Raw genomic sequence first — 17,048 nt, 5'->3', positions numbered from 1 at the left:
GCTTTTAATTTGAATTAATGAGTTACAACATTTAATTTCCCTTTTTGCATCAATTAAGTATTTTTAAATTGAATCAAAAGAACAAATTTCAGTGGCAGATTATTATTTTTTTGTTTAGTTTTTGAGTAAGTACAAAAAAAACACAGCATGAAGCATAATGTCATCATTTTTGTAATATGTTTAAAAAGGAGTGAGTGGTAGTATAAACTTATCAAAATTCCCACTTGTTCCACTTAAAACATTGGAAAAATGTCTGGTGTCCAAGCTAGCAAACCGTGGGCTCCCATCAGCCACCTGCAGTTGGATCCTGGACTTTCTAACAGGTCGCTCCCAGAGGGTCAGACTGGGCGCCCACACCTCCACTGCTCTGAGCCTGAACACCGGATCACCACAGGGTTGCGTGCTCAGCCCACTTCTCTACACCCTCTACACTCATGACTGTGTCTCCAACCACCTCAGCAACAAGATCATAAAGTTTGCAGATGACACGACTGTTATTGGTCTCATCTCAGGCGAGAAGGGGGAGCTGGAGTACAGGGATGAGGTGAAGCGGCTGTCAGAGTGGTGCAAAGTCAATAACCTGCTCCTCAACACCTCCAAAACAAAGGAGCTGGTGATCAACTTCAGGAAGAACAAAATGGACATCCAGCCTCTCACCATCAGTGGGACCTGTGTGGAGAGGGTCCCAGTGTTCAGGTTTCTGGGCATGGAGATGGAGGACAAGCTAACCTGGAGCACCAACACCAAGGAGCTGTTGAAGAAGGCACAGCAGAGACTGTACTTTCTGAGAATACTCAAGAAGAACCGTCTCCCCTCAGACCTGCTGCAGGCCTTCTATCACTGCTCCATAGAGAGTGTGCTCACGTACGGTCTGTGTGTCTGGTACGGCAGCAGCACATCCGCGGACAAGAAGGCGCTCCAGAGGGTTGTTAGGGCAGCAGAGAGAACCATAGGCTGCCCCCTCCCCACTATGGAACAGATTTACACTTCCAGGCTCCACAAGAAAGTTTTGGACATTTTAAATGACTCTTCACACCCTGGCCATGGTCTCTTCCAGCTGCTGCCATCAGGCAAGAGATACAGAGCAATAAAAACCAGGACAAATCGCCTAAAAAACAGTTTTTACCCGATGGCAATCATGGCACTAAATTCAAAGGCATAAGAACTTCTGCTCTTGACACCACTTTGTTAAAAATGTAAATTCTGTTGCGACACCTCCAGGCGCTGCAACCATCTTCTGATGTCTATTTATTTCTCATTTTGTACTATTTATTTCTTTATCTTTGTATATTATGTATATACACATAACCTGCATCTTAACTCGAGTCGAGCAAATCTCAATCTTGTTGTAATCTGTTGATGACAATGACAAATAAATCTTATCTTATCTTATAAATAATCTCCCAATGGATCAAGTACTTTCTAAAATTGATGTTAATAAATTATTAGCTTAAATAAGCTCATATATCTTGCCGAAAGGTTATTTGTAAGTTAGTTTGTGTCTCATTGCAAGTGTACTAAGATATTTGCAGTAAAAACTAGACCAAAAATTACTTGGTGAGATGTTGTGTTTTTGCAGTGTACTTCCTGTCAGAGATGATCGGGGTGAGGACGTGTCGTCAGAAATGCTACATGAAGGAGAAACCAGCAGAGCGGATCTATGTTCTAACTCTACGTTTTGTTGCATCACTTCCTCCGAGTCCGTGTGCTGCTGTTACTCTGGCTCATAAACTCAGATTAAATGTTTCCGCTGATCGGTGCGTCTCCTGCAGACCTCAAGCTGACCAAAATCGAGAGAATATTTGCGGAAATCCGCATGAAGCCGGGAGCAGAGCGGCTTCCTGTCTAAACTCTGTGTGATGAGAGCGCAGCGCTGTAGAGGTAGGACAGAAGCAGCTACAGCTAGAGCTGGGCGATTAATTTATTACGCTTTTGAAGATTTAATTTTTGGAAAATTATTTGATTTTTATTACCAATGTGCTTGTTGGGTTTCCATAGTTTAGATGTTAGCACGCCCCAGGCCACCATCTTGTTTGACGAGCGTGTTTTACAGCTTCTATTTATTTAGATTTTGAATTCAGATCAACTCTACAACAAAATATTAGGACCAGATTCTGATTTTTTTTATTCCGATGACAGAAAATGCGTATTTTGAAATAAAAGTGGTAAAAATGAAAAGCAATCGCCCAGCTCTAGCTACAACCCTTTTCTCTGACTCTTGTACACACACACCCACACACCCACACACGCACACACACACACTTAGTGCTCATCGCATTTTTCCCTTTTCCCTTCAACTCAACCCCGGCTCCTGAACTGGGGTTAAAGTGCAGATTTCTTATAGGGGTAGTCCGGTTTGCTGGGCGATCTGCGGTCTCTGAGGAGTTCTTCGCCTACACTGTGAGACTGCTGGAGCGGAACCGGACCCGACGGATCTCCGCCCAGAACCATCTCCTCTGGAGCGTCTCTGGGTCTCTCTTCGTAGCAGTCCATGTTCCCACTGGGGGAGCGTAGATGACCCAAACCGTGGGTGAGGTCCGTCTCATTTGGCCGCCCCTTCGGGAACGGACCCGCCCTTGGCTGCGGTCCAGACGGACTGGAGAGGACGCCGTCGTGTCTCTGGGATTTTAAGCTGAGGACGTCCAGTCGCAGCGGGTCCGGGGCGGTCCGTCCCTGCAGGTGGCCGTGGCTCTGGCAGTTAGAAACGTAAGGAGGGGGGTAGGAGCTGGACTGCGTGCAGCTGTGGCTGTAGAGATCCGGTCCTGCGAAAGCGGGCAGAGGATGGGCGGAGGTCGGGGTCACGGGTCTGCAGGAGAAGTCGTACAGGTCGGGGAACTCCGCTTGGGCCTCCAGCTTGGGTTCTGGAGCGTGCCTCTTGCAGGAGTGGCCGTGTCCAGGGCCGTAACCGTGGCTGAGGCGCGCAGCAGAGCAGGGCAGGTGGTGGCCTGAAGGGCCCATGGGGCTGTGAGGGCCTTCGCCATCCATGTCGGCCATGTGCTGCTCCCTCAGAGACATGACCGAGACGCCGAGCGCGATGTCCGGCATGAACTCCCTCATCATCGGCTCCACCCCCATCTGATCAGGAAGCAGACACAACATGAACAGATCGAAGGAAACTTCTCAACTGGAGCACAAGATGTAAAAGCAAGAGGCTTCACGCTAGGACAGAAACGATTAACTGGATTCATCAATGATTAATCAAATAATGAAAAAATGGTCAACTAATATAGTCATTGATTAAAGGGAGAATACAGGCTTTAAACAAAGGCCAGTCAGTGAAAGAACAACAAAGTCAGAGCAGTAATTAAGTTAAAACTGTACAAAATATATACATTTTGCATTTAAGATAAAGAAAATGTGTCCCAAAATTAGGGCTGAAACAATTAATCATGATTAATCGATTATTGAAATAATTGTCGACTAGTTTAGGAATTGATTAATTGTTAACTGGAGAATACAAACTAAATAAAACATTTTCTGAAAGAACACAGTCAGAGCTGTAATCAAGCCAAAACTGTAGAAAATATATGCATTTTACATCATATATGCATTTTACATCATCTGCAAATATGATCTACCCAAAACTAGGTCTGAAACAATTAATTAATTATTGAAATAATCATCAGCTAATTTAGAAATCAATCAATTATTAACTGGAGAATAGGGCTTAAGTTATTAAATGAAAAATCTGCAGAATGTGGCAATTTTTGTATCCGATTAATCGATTAATCGTCCGAATAATTAATAGAATAACTGTTAGTTGGAGCTTTATTTCACAGCACACTTACCGCCTGCTGGTTTGACAGCAGAGGTCGGCCCATAGCCTGGGGGTTGGTGCAGTCTGGAGGCTGGGATCTGGGTGCCGAGGAGTACTCTGAACTGCCATGTTTGGAAGCAGCGTGGCGCTGGATCAGGGTCCGGTTGCAGGGGTAGGAGAAGGAGCGGGTCGGGGTCGGCATGGGAACCCGGGGTCGCCAGCCCCCTTTGACCTGGGCGTGGCTGGGCGTGGCGGGAGGGTGGTAGGGAGGAGGCGGAGGAGGCAGCGGAGGGTGGAAGCCTGCCACTCCTTCCAGGTCCATTATCATGCTGTCCATAGCCGGACTACTGTTGACCCGGCAACGGCCCACTTGACGCAGGGCCAGAATCGGACTCTCGTCTCCAAAACGCTCATCTGGGAAGAACTTGGATGGGTTCTGAAAGCAAAATAAAGAAAACAAAGATCAGGGCTGACACAGTTAATTGGATTAATCCTGATTGATTATTGAGATAATTATCAACTAATTTAGTAATCGATTAATCGCTAATTGGAGCAAACAGATTGCAAAAACACAACACAGAGAAGTAATTAAGCCAAAACTGTACAAACAAATATATACATCTGGCATTTAAGAAAAAAAAAAAAAAAAAAAACTTTCTGTAAATATGTTTTACCCAGTGAAAGGTTTATGTTTTTTGTTGCATATGCAGCTAAAAATGATCAAGCATAAACTTAAGGAATGCCACGTCTTTGCATTTTAGGCAATCAGATATTTGTTTTCTTACTAACAAAAGAAATTATATTATTTCCATGTTACATGTATTTTTAATATTGTATAAAATGAGCTGAATTCATTTTAAAAATCAGCAGAATATGCAAATATGTTTTACCCAATTACTCGATTAATCGTCAGAATAATCGATTAGTAAAATCATCGTTTCTTGACAGGAGAGAAAGATTTTCTCTCCTGTCAAGAGGTGGCATTACATATTTTCCAGCCACATAATTCCATTTTATAGCACAATCAAGTACCTATCCTACCTTCAGTTGTATAACTTAAACAAAAATTTGACTTTGCAATTTGGCGCCTTGAAATTGGGCCTCTGCCTCTTTAAGAAGCTCCTACTCTTTGACAAACAATACACCTCCATTATACAGTTTTGAACTGTTCTTCGGAGTATTGGACTGAGAAGTAGTTCCTATAATGAGCAATGCAGACATGCAGTTCCACCAGGTGTTTGCTAATTGCTACCAGCTAGTCTGAAGGAGCTGAGTGGGCGAATTCCTCTCTAAGGCCGAAACCAAATGCTTGCCATGGGAAACTGAAGGATTTCTAAAACACTCCAGATATGTTTTTGATGAGGGAATAACATTATAAGATGATGTAAAGGTCAACGGAGTTGATTTTACATGATACCGTCCCTTTAAAGAGGTTTGATTTTCCCCTGGAGAATCCTCCTGTTTGCTGGGTTTACCTGCAGCAGCTCCGTGGCTCCATCTGCAAGGCCAAACTCCCTCAGCACCCTCAGCTGCAGCTCGTAGCTGACCGTGGCTCCCTCGCCACAGTTCAAGGCGTAGGCCCGCTGGACCTGCTCTGTGTGCCTCAGCTCATGCAGCCTGCAGATCATATCCTTCACCACAGACAGAGGAGGCACTGGAAGAAACACAGAGCATCGATACCAACAATATACCCGCTGCTTTTCTACCTCCTGCAGACATTTTGATGTACGTTCATTTATTAACTCATTCGTCGCCCTACCTGGTATTTCGTTGGCCACAACGGAGGGAGCCGTGCTGGAGCTGCCCGCCATTTGCTGGTGGTTGATCATGTGACAGCACTGAGGCACGGCGTTGTTCACCATGTAGAGAGTGTCAGGGACGTTGGACATGCGCACCAGTCTCAGACGCACCAGGTCCGTCTGCTCCACCATCATCTCATCAAGCACAGACTGAAGTCATGTAAAAAAAATACACGAAAGAGAAAATAACGGACATGATTAATCGTAGTAATCGTGATTAATCGTTTACTAAATTGTTTGATAATTATTTCCATAATCGATTAATCGCTAACTGGAGTATGCAGACTCGAAGAAAGGTAAAAATGCTGAAAGAACAACATACTCAGCAGTAATTAAACCAAAACTGTACAAAAATATAAACATTTTGCATTTAAGATAAAAAAACAACCATCTTATGTTCTACCCAGAACTCCTCAAGTGGGACAGTTTTAGCTTCTCCTGGTTCAAAATGTGTAAAAAAATAAAATGAAATCTCCTTCTCACATGTTGTTGTTAGGAGTATTTTTTTAGCTGCAGATGCATTCTTTACTACAAATGCTTTTTAGAAAATAAAATGTTTACTATGTAAAAAAAGGACACATTTGTTTATTTGCATCTTCTAATCTAATTATTCGATTAGTCGTCAGAATAACTGATTACTAAAAATAATTGTTAGTTGCAGCCCTAAAAATAACAGTCAAAGACGGATTGTAGATTTTCCTGGTCTGTTCCACCTGACTGACAGCTCTCTTAATAACGCCTCTCACTGCTCTGCAGACATGTTCATTAATATTCATAGACCCGGGAAGGCCGACAGGTCGTAATGAAAATTTGCAAATGGACCCAAAAAAAATAAAAAATGAATTTCCATCCTGATAATGAGACTCTTGGTGTATTGGCCAGTCTCACCTTGGCTTCCTCCACATAAGGAGAGAAGAGGCGCGGACGGACGTAGATCCCTGCATTCTTCTGCCGCAGCCAGGCGTTGGCCTTGCCCCCCTCGGCTGTGGGCAGCATGTCTGATGGAGGGGTGCTGATCAAACCCCTCTTCAGCTGTGAACAGAGATCAACCGGTGAAGCTCACAGTGTTTAAAGATGATTTATTATGCTTCCTTGAACAGGTAAGGACAAATTTATGAGCTATTAAAAGCTTTTTATTACATTTTTTGCACAAAACCATTCTTACACAATGATATTTTAGTCAGCTTGTTCTATTTTGAGCAGTTTTAGGGCCTCTTGTCGTTTTAAATCCAAATAAGCTGCTCAAGTAAACGTTTACACTCGCACGTGAAAATGGCTCGAAACAGATGCAAAATTATATAACCATGCATCTTTAAAAGCAGAAGTGGAGCCTCCTGCACAACCAACAAGATGTAGCAAGTGGTTTCTGGATGGTAAGTCAACAACAAAACACTCATCTTTTCCAGCAGCCATTGTACAGCACACACAGCAGTAAAACCAGCTGATCAAACGTGCTAGAGCTCTGCTTTGCGTTGCTAGGCAACAGACTGGGCATTGCTGGGGTTGCTAGGTGACTGGTAGTGCCTGCTGATTCGTGACTCAACAATCAGAAGGTTTTTGAAACAGCTCTTTGTTCAGACACCAAAAAAACATCAACTTATTGCCAAAAAACAAGTGTTTTAAGCCTTTACCATGGTTTTAGAATTAGTAGAAACCCAAATGGAAGTACGAAAACATTCAAAATGTGAGTTTTGCTTAATAAGGTCCCATTTAAAATGCTAACTGAAGTAGAGGAGGAGTACTGACAGCGTCGGCGAGGACGTCACTGTTGGGAGGCAGGATGTGCTCCGTCCGAATGAAGGGCAGGAGTGGAGAAAGGATCTCCCTCAGCTCCTCCACGTCCAGGTCTCGCCTTTTCACGCCTCTCTTGTTGACGCTGTGGGCTGTGCCGCTCAGTAGGTTGGGCTCTGGGTTAGCGAAGACGGAAACAATCAGCTGAATTCATACAAAAACACATAAATATGTAGGGCTAGAACAATTAATCGAATTAACCGTGATTAATAGACTTGAAATAATCGTCAGCTAATTGGTAAGTCCTCAGGTGGCATAGTTTTAGCTTCACCTACTTCACATTCTTGGGAAAAAAAATAATAAATCCGATTAAAATCCAAAAAAGTCAACAGATTATCCTTGCACTGTATTATGGCTGAAATGATTAATTATGATGACTCGATTTATTAATCGACTAATCGATAACTGGAGTACTCAGACTCATGTAAAACAACATATTCTGAACAGTAATTAAGTCAAAACTGTACAAAACAAATACAAATTTTGCATTTAAGATTAAAACCCTTTGTCTGTACACATATTTTACTCAAAACCCCTCAAGTGGCAGATTTAGCTTCACCTAAAGAAATTTACTAAAGAAATGTTTTTTTCATTTAGGCAATAAAATCTTTATTTTCTTATTTCAAAAAGGAATTGAATAATTTGTTTATTTGCATCTTTTAGTGTATTTTAATACGGTATAAAAAGTGGCTAAATGAAAAGACTGTAGATTTTTATCATTTGATTAATCGAGTAACTAAAGTGATCGTTAGTTGCAGCCCTAGAAATATGGTTATTTATTTAGCTAAAACTATGATTTTAATGCCACAAAGTTTGTAAACAACTAATTTAGTGAAACATCTTCTTAAATATGGCCTCTCCTGCAGCATGCATCATGTTTCTGGAGCCACTTGGAGCATTAACCCGACAGCATCTCATTTATCATTAGGCTAGAGCAGTGACAAAGCCAATGAAAATTAGGCCACTTTATGTTGACTCCATTTCTGAGGTTAAGCCTTTTTTCAGCTCTTAAGTGTATTTTTTGGGTCTTTGGTAAGTGAGCAATTTCCTCAGAGCAATTAGGGGGGAAGCTGAGAGGGTAATTATAGAGTGTATTATCTTACCCCTGTCTGCCATCCTCTTAATCAGCTGCTGCTCGCCCCACTTTACGACATACTTCAGAATGTCCTGTTCACTCGCCTGGGAGGAAAACCAAGGTGAGAAATGAGAAGAAGGAAAGGACGGAGGGGAAGAAGGGGAAGGAGAGAACAGAGAGGAAGAAAAGGACACAGGTGAGAAAGGAAAGGGAGAAAACGTAAGACATGAACAGGACAGGACACAGGGATGGGAGGAAAGGATATAAGAAAGGAAGGAAAGGATTCAAGAAAGCGAGGAAAGGATATAAGACAGGGAGGAAAGGATGCAAGAAAGCGACAAAAGGATGCAAGAAAGTGAGGAAAGGATATAAGACAGTGAGGAAAGGATGCAAGAAAGCGAGAAAAGGATGCAAGAAATGAGGAAAGGATATAAGAAAGCAAGGAAAAGATATAAAGGGGGAAAGGAAGATGGGAAAGGATGAACAGATGTGGGAAAGGATGCAGAGAAGAGAAAAAGATGTAGGACAAAAGGAAAGCGACAAATTAAGAACAAAACCAGGTTATATTCTGTAAACTGGTAAAATTGTATCGTTTGAAATGAGGGACTCTGAGTCCCAGTTAAGCTCCAGCCTGGTTGGTTGCATCACAGCACGTTTTCTCAACCATCTGGTCAAGAGTTGAACTTGTTTTGATGCGATCATGACTCAGATTCAGAGCTCGAAAGCCTCTGACACGTTGCACGCGTTAAGAGTCTCATCATCTGGATAACAGCAGAGCACAGAACGAGCTGAAAGGTGTGGATGTTTACCTGCAGGTAGTCGGACTGAATGGCGTTGAGAAGGTGCTCTTTGCCGAGCTCGTACAGGACATCAGAGGTCACCACCTGGCTGAACTCCTCACACAGGAAGTGCATGGCCTGCCTGTGAACCCACTTGGAGCCGTACGGCTGGGAGCTCCACTTCAGGATGGGGACCAGAGAGTCCAGGGACAAACTTTCCACAACGATGTCCTCGCACCCTGACAGAGGAAAGAAGCAGTTTATATGCCGATATTCAGTCCAAGGGCAGATTTCCCCAGAAAGCTTGCTAAACTCAGTGCGCTAGAGCAGTCATTCATCCAGTTGGCCGCCATGTCTTTGAGTTAGAAAATGTTTAAAGTTGACAGGAAATTTGAAAATATCACTTGACAGTTGTGTGTTATTGGAAGACTGGAAAATTAATACCTAAACACAAACTATAAAGTCTTTAAAAAATGATTAAAGAAACTAAAATAAATAATGCTTAGCCTGGTGGGGTCACAAGTAAAGCCGGTGGCCCTCCAGGCTTATAATAAGCTGTGGGAAATCCTGAAAAGCACAAAAAACCCTCAAAAACCAAATAAAACACAGTTTAGTAGGGCTGCAACTATTGATTATTTTAGTAATCAGTGAAACTGATTATCAAATTAGTTATAATTTTTGTAGTAATCGGTTATTCTTACGATTAATCTGATAAAAAATTTGGTAAATTCTTAAGATTTTTTACTCAAGTCTATTTATACAATATCATACATACTGTACATTCTAAGATGCAAATAAACAGATAATTTAATTCATTTAAAATAAGTTATAAAAACATTTTATTGACTAAAATGCAATAACACAGCATCCCTTTAATGCACGCTGGCATTAAAGGATGAATCTACAGCTAAAAATACTTTAGCTGTGAGCTAAAGATACTTTAGGGCTGAGCACATTACTGTGCTCAGCCCTTTCTGCTTGACTTAAAATAAATATAATAAGGTTGATCTGTTGATTTTTGATTACCATTTAAAAACTGAATAGCAAAAAGTGCTTAAAAGGAGATTTTTTTTGTACAGAAGAATTTGAACCAGTTGAAGCTAAAATTATGTCAACCTGAGGAGCTTTGAGTTGCAGATGAAGGTTTGGTGTTTTACACCTTAAAAGCAAAATACATATATATTTTTGTACATTTTTATCTTAATTACTGCTCTGAATAGACTCTATATTCAATGATTAACCAATTTCTAAATTAGTTGACAATCACTTCAACAATCAATTAATCACGATTACTCCGATTAATCGTTTCAGCCATACCGCTGCCAGACCATCAGCAGGTTTGATTATTTTTCACTGTCCCATGGAGCCACATCCCTCCATGCTGCGTTTCCTAAATCATAGCGCATACCAGAGCAGCAGGCAGCGGCTTTACCCTGAAACACACTAGCCCACAGAAATGCTTTGATACCTTGATGTGTTTCAGTCTCAAGCTGCCTTCCTCTCACCGTGTTAAATAAACACAGCCGCTGCCAGCACACAAACACACCAAGCAACTGTGGAGACACGTGTGTACATAAATCAAAATTGCATTAAAAGCCACAGAAGGCCGAGGGAATTATGTACGCGCTGCTCACAGCATTGGAGGGAAAAAAAAGCTAAACAATAAAACAAACTGCGCTCTGCAGATTCAGCCAGCGCCGGCTCCAGCAGTAAATCTAAGAGGGATCCATTTAGACAGAATCAGACGTCCATTCAGATTAGGCGCATCTATGCCAACACACAAAAGAGTACTTTCACATAGCTTGTTTAACACATCGGATTGGACGTCCAAAACCTGCTCCTAACTAACATAGAAACCTGGAAAGTTTTAGATTGCGGCCGGTCTCGTCTTTAATCTCTTTTATGGGGCAGCAGCATCGCTCCTCGGGGACCATCTTATCTTAAAACAGAAAATTTAAGCTGCACTTCTGGCCAAAAACCACTGCTTTGAAGACGCCGCCTGGGAAACCGGCTGCTATACGTTGGAGCGGAAACCCAATGAGTCTAACTGCAGGTCCAGCAAAGGCAGTGTAATGATCAGAATCAGGACTATTAACCAATAAACTGCCAATAGATATGTTACAACAAGATATTTACCTAAACTATATATAATGTGGCATAAAATCAAGCTAAATTTGCCATTTTAGAACAGTTAGGGTTAATAAAATGATCTCTATTTGGCAGAAAAATAAACTAGACATCAGGGCTGGACAATAAATCGATAATATATTGCAATAGACAGTATGACAGATAATATGTGGAAGAAAAAAAATAAAATTAACTGGAAACAACCAATTAAAACCCGGATGCGTCTTAGTGCTGTCAATCTTGCGCTCTGCTACACTTCAGCTACCATAGCATGTTGTGAATGCTTAAGCTAGTTAGCATAGCCACCGACAATTTCAGATAAAACTGGTTTCCTGTAATGGTCAGTTGTTTCTCTGCCATTAGCACATTTAGCAGCGAGTATATGAGGTTTATTGTAGGAATGCGCAATATATACTGTATCTGGTAGAAATGATAGAAATTTGGCCTATGATTGAGATCTGCAGTCTACCGGCTAAAGGCGGTAATGCTTATTGATGATGTAACGGCTTGCATCAAAACAGAGCAAGCAGGAAGCAGCGTGGCTGAGAGCGGAAGAGCAGAGCCCGTTAAAAAATCAGGTGCAAAAACGTCAATTATTTGGACCTGGTTCGGATTCAACCTCCCGCGGTCTTGGCGTGAAGCTCAGGAGGAGCGCAGCACATGTCACGGTCAGCCGACGGAGGGCAGAGGGGTAAAAGCTCTGTAGGATCGGTGCGACCCCTGCTGGGAAAGCTCGTTGAGTCCAATGGATCCCGTTTCTTACCCTTCCCGCTGTTTTAGTGCGACGCTCAGGAGGAGAAGGCAGATGTCACGGTCGGACAGCGGAGAAGCACCATGGGACTGGGTGACTTTCCGAAACCACAAAAAGAAAACCTTGTAAAAGCGCACAGTGCTGGACCGAGCATAGAGTAAAAAAACTTGTGGGGTTTAAATGACTTCATCTCTTAAGACCACAGGAAGGTTGAAGAGTAAAACCGGGAGCAGAAAAATGTAATCTGTAAAGTGTGTGCGGAAGTTAGAAAATGCAAGTAATTTGCCAGGTTTCCCTTAAAATGGGAATTTTTTTTAAAGACAGACTCATAGATAGAACTCAGCATAAAGCAAAACAGTTACAAACATTACATACAAATAACCTGTTTGTAAGGAGTATTTAATTAGTGTTAAACAAGTTTTAACACATACAAATATACACATTCCACTCAGTTAGCTTTTTGTTTTTATTGTAAGTTGTACACAACTCATATCATGATATATATCGTTACCACAATATATCGCAATATATATCACAATATATATCGCAATATGAATTTCATGCCATATCCCAAATACTTGGCTTAAGACCCGCCTCCTCGCTCTGATTGGTTGTTTTTGATCTGGAGCGGTACATTTCTTCAGACGAACATAGTAGCTCATGGACGAGATCGATGTTTTCACAGATTATCTGTCTCATATTATTCCATCACAAGATTTTTTAACAAATATCTAAAAAACATATTCTTAATAAAAGTTGCAGATTTAAAGCAAAGACATGTGCCTCCATCTCGGGCAGCAGCAGACGGTCCCCCATGTGGGACAAGACAGCAGCGGGTTCTGCTCTGTAGGTCCATTAGAACCCACATTCCCAGCCTGGCTTTTAAAGCGCAGCACTTTTATTATGAGCATGAGATTAGACTCAGTCTTATATCTAACACCAAGCTTCCCCTTTTCTCTCCACAGGGCGGGACGCCTCCTTTACAGAGCTTAGCAGACCCACAGCAACTTCAGATGTTTTCACCTGAAGCCGTTTCCTGGCGCGCAGTCCCAAAAGTAAAACATCACATGCGTTCAGTAGTCTAAACAAGTCTGCTTGGAAATCATTGGATGATTGCTGAGGTGCTGCGGCTTTAATTAACAGTCACAACACACAGCGAAAATGGATGGATGGATGGAACACACAGCAGACAAAGTGTAGGGCAGGGAGGGAGGTTGGTTTCCATCCAGAAGCTCAGTGGCGTACTTTAAAATGAACACAGCTTTTAATTCAAGTAAAATGTAATCCTAAATGGGATGCATGGGAATTAATATGGACAATCAAAGCCTTGGAGAAGCAGAGCTTCATATTGTCAAAGAGAAACGGTAATGAGTTCAGGAGGGGGAGGACTGTGACAGATTAGACGGTTTTGTCCCCGACACGAGCCTCTCTGCTGCCTCCTGAAGGAACCTGGGAGTCGCTGATGTTTGACATGGCGGACCTCATACTTAACCAATGTACGGCAAGATGATTTGTCATTTAAGCAGGGTTCGCATACTTCTCCCACTGTTAAATTAAAAAAATTTTCAAGGTAAGTTTGAAAACGTACCAGAGTTTGGAGATAAAATAATACAAATGGACCAAAAAGACAGTTTCAATTCAATATTATATAATTTATGCGTTTTCAATATCTTCTGAATAGTATTACAGTAGGGATAAAGTAAGGTAAAATACACATTTTATGTTTTGAAATGTCTCTCACACACATTATATACACCTGACTGCTTTGAGAGCAAAAATTTAATGTAAATTTCAATAAGTTTGGCATATAAAATATAAGCTACCTTTATTTCAATTGGACAGATCAGTAAGTCATTGAGCAATTACGAATAATAAATATTTAATACTCTGAAATAGGGTTGGACAATAAATAAATAATATACTGTATGTCACAATAGACTTGTAATCAATATCAGTAGATAAAACATCTGATAGAAAATTCAATATTTAATATATACAATATGGGAGATGTAGACAGAGGAAAGACTAGATGCTCAACCTCTTACAGTAAGCTGAGAAGGGTTTGTGGAATTAACTCTCTCACTCCTTGGTTACCTAGCAACGCTCTCACTCTTTCATTACCTAGCAACAACCTGTTGAGTAACTTCCGCAGCAGCAGTTTTAGGTTTTTCCCACTGTGTCTCATAACTGCTTAAAAATAAACAGTGTGGAGTGAAAATTTAAAATTATTTCAGATATTTAAAACAAAAAATTAAGTCTGTAATTATCAATATCATCAGATATGAAACGTTTATATCGTGATATGCTTTTCAGCCACATCGTCCAGCCTCTCACTGAAACAATTCAAACAAATTGTGTTAAGGTAAATTATCTTCCAGTTCAAATTAAGATATTTAAGCACAGTAAATAAAAAGTGAAAAGGAAATCTCTAAAAAAAAAATTCTTGTTCATTTTTTCTGTCATTTAGCAAATAGAAATAATGTTGGTTATTCTAACTAACCTAAAATAAAAAGTTTATTCTGATTTAACTTCAAAAAGTGAGAAAAAAACAATTGCATATAAAAATATTTGGTTTCAACTGTAAAAAACATTTTCCAAATTTAGGCTTTTAATCAAATGATGCAAAACTTTGCAGTTTGAATATCAACCACTTTCCAAAACCTTGGAAATAAGTAATTAAAATTCAAGCATTTTCAAGGATTTCCAGCACCCGTGTGAATCCTGATTAAGGTTTACAGCGTTGCAGAATGAGCTCAGAAAGACGGCAGCAGGTCACATTCGGTGATCTGTGCAGAACAGAGTAGATCACCGGTTGAGCAACCACAATGACCAACAGGGTGACACCCTATTATTTACTGAAATATGCCTTTCAGACAGGCGAGAGTTTGAGTTATTTACATCGCCTTTAACCCTTTGAAATCATTTCCAACATCTGTTCCTGCGAGATGTCTCGTCTTTCTCCTCAAACCAGATGTTTGTTTTAAGCTAAAAGAGTCGCATATTTCCACTCAGTTGGATTGCATCATCGATGAGAAGGATGAAGCGTCTTTATAAGTAAACGAGTTGGCTTTATGGATTAGTGTGCAACTTTGCATGAACAGATGCTAAACCCATTAAACTACGTCTGCTGAATCTAATTAAAGCCACAAGGAACATCTGCAGAGAGTCCATGGAGCCAGAACAAACCATTAAATGCCTTTTTAATACGGTAAATAAATCAGAATAAATATTATTGGGTTTTCTGTGGATTACATAGCAGAAGGTGGTAAAATATGCTAAAAATCATTTCACACATTTTAAATGAAAACAAAATGTTTGCACAGATGGGTTATTATTTTGTTTAATGTTTTGGGAGGAAAATATCGCTGTGATAAGAACAAACTGATGTTTTCAAAGTTCAAATTTTGATCATGCATCTGGAATTGCTACTTTTTTGTTACATCTATATATGAAATTATATTTCAAAATATGATCTAATGCAGTTATTTTGTGTCGTCTGTGGAGTTTTTGCACGTCTTAAAGATTTTCTACTTCCCAGAATTCCAGAGTTCTCAGTCCTTTATGTTCACTTTAAATATAAGAAGCTAATGTTGAATTTATGTCAGAAATGTTTTTACAAAAGAGAGGTTTGTAAAATGTTTCATATTTAAGGAAGAAACATATGGAAAGATGTATACCTGGGAAAAAATGAAGGAAGCAAGTATAGAACTAGGGAAGGAAGGAAGGAGATGTATAACTAGGAAACAAAGAATGAAAATATAGCACTAGGATAGGAAGAAAGGGAGGAAGGGCGGAACAAAGAAAAGAAGGAAGGAAGGAAAACGGAAAGAAAGGAGGAAGGATGTAAGAAAGGAAAAAAGGAAGGAAGGTTATAGTTTTTCCCCATTAATTACCATTTTTATTTGTTTCAGATGACAAAAATTTAAATTTAAATTTCAATTATTCCGTTTGTTTTAGTCAACTACTGTATAACCTTGGTTGAAACTTTATTTCGTTGTGACTTTTTGTTTGTCTAACTTAATTTTATTTAGTTTTTAGAGTGTGTTTGCTAGTTCTTTTCAGTTTATATAGGTTGAATGTTGTTAATTTTCAACAGAAGATACAATTTTCCAAAAATGTGTTGAAATGTTGTTGAACAACCAACTGACTGGTGTTCTCTTTCAGCTTTTGCTGTCGCCGTTTTGCGGACTAGCGTAAATGCCGGCAGGAGGAATAATGGTGGACCACAATTTGACGTAAACTACTGTGTGACAGAAATAAAAAAAACAATCTATTTCAGAACAGTTAAAAAGGCTAATAAATAGATTTATAAACACAAAAACAAAGGGTATTATATCTAGTTTTATAAATGCACGTTATAGTTCTAGTTAATTAACCTTCGTTGAAACTGCAGCGCTCACACGTAGGCGGAGCGCGCGTTAAAACAGCTGGTTCAAGTCAGAGCAGGACGCCAACCTTTAGTGTGTAAAACGGTGTGGGGAGTCAAAGCGATGTGTAATCTGAGTGGAGATATAACGGCGATAAAGTGTTGACGGAGGCTCTAATGCATGTACCAGATGTCCGCTCCCAGAAGCTGCTTGTTGCAATATGTTCCCGCCAGGCGCAGCACTAACACCGCCTAATATCTCACTTAGTGATGCTGAGCAACCCGCGTTTTAATCTGCATAGTCAGCGCTGAAGGTTAGACACAACATGTATAAAAAAAACTTTTTTAAAAAGGCTATAATTAACGTAGAAAAACAAATAAAATTGAGCCAGATGTGACAAAAACATCTCATGATGCAGCAGATGCTGTAATTAGGACGTGCAAATCGATTCAGGAACTCGAGCAAGGATGATTTATGTTATCGCACGACGGGTTGAGGGTTTATTTCAGCGGTAGTGACCAAACAGGAAGGAAGGAATTACTGAGGAATGAGACCAAACTAACAATTCACTGGATTACACAACACAATACATCAGCAAATTT

General features: G+C 40.5%; 1 protein-coding gene across 1 annotated transcript in view; it reads right to left on the bottom strand.

Annotated features, from left to right (window-relative positions):
• Positions 1-1,412: 1,412 nt before the first annotated feature.
• Positions 1,413-17,048, bottom strand: part of btbd7 (BTB (POZ) domain containing 7) — a 28,424-nt gene continuing 12,788 nt past the window's right edge. The window contains exons 4-11 of the mRNA XM_028000081.1: positions 9,232-9,440; positions 8,451-8,526; positions 7,303-7,463; positions 6,445-6,588; positions 5,517-5,706; positions 5,233-5,411; positions 3,789-4,193; positions 1,413-3,075 (exon numbers count right to left, since the gene is read on the bottom strand). Of these exons, the coding sequence (XP_027855882.1) occupies positions 2,323-3,075; positions 3,789-4,193; positions 5,233-5,411; positions 5,517-5,706; positions 6,445-6,588; positions 7,303-7,463; positions 8,451-8,526; positions 9,232-9,440 (2,117 nt within the window). The 3' untranslated portion in view covers positions 1,413-2,322. The remainder of the gene's footprint in view (positions 3,076-3,788; positions 4,194-5,232; positions 5,412-5,516; positions 5,707-6,444; positions 6,589-7,302; positions 7,464-8,450; positions 8,527-9,231; positions 9,441-17,048) is intronic.

The sequence above is a fragment of the Xiphophorus couchianus genome, chromosome 19 (genome assembly GCF_001444195.1).
Source record: "Xiphophorus couchianus chromosome 19, X_couchianus-1.0, whole genome shotgun sequence".
Taxonomy (NCBI): Eukaryota; Metazoa; Chordata; class Actinopteri; order Cyprinodontiformes; family Poeciliidae; genus Xiphophorus; species Xiphophorus couchianus.
The sequence above is the reverse complement of the archived record's forward strand: the minus strand, read 5'-3'. Positions and strand labels throughout refer to the sequence as shown.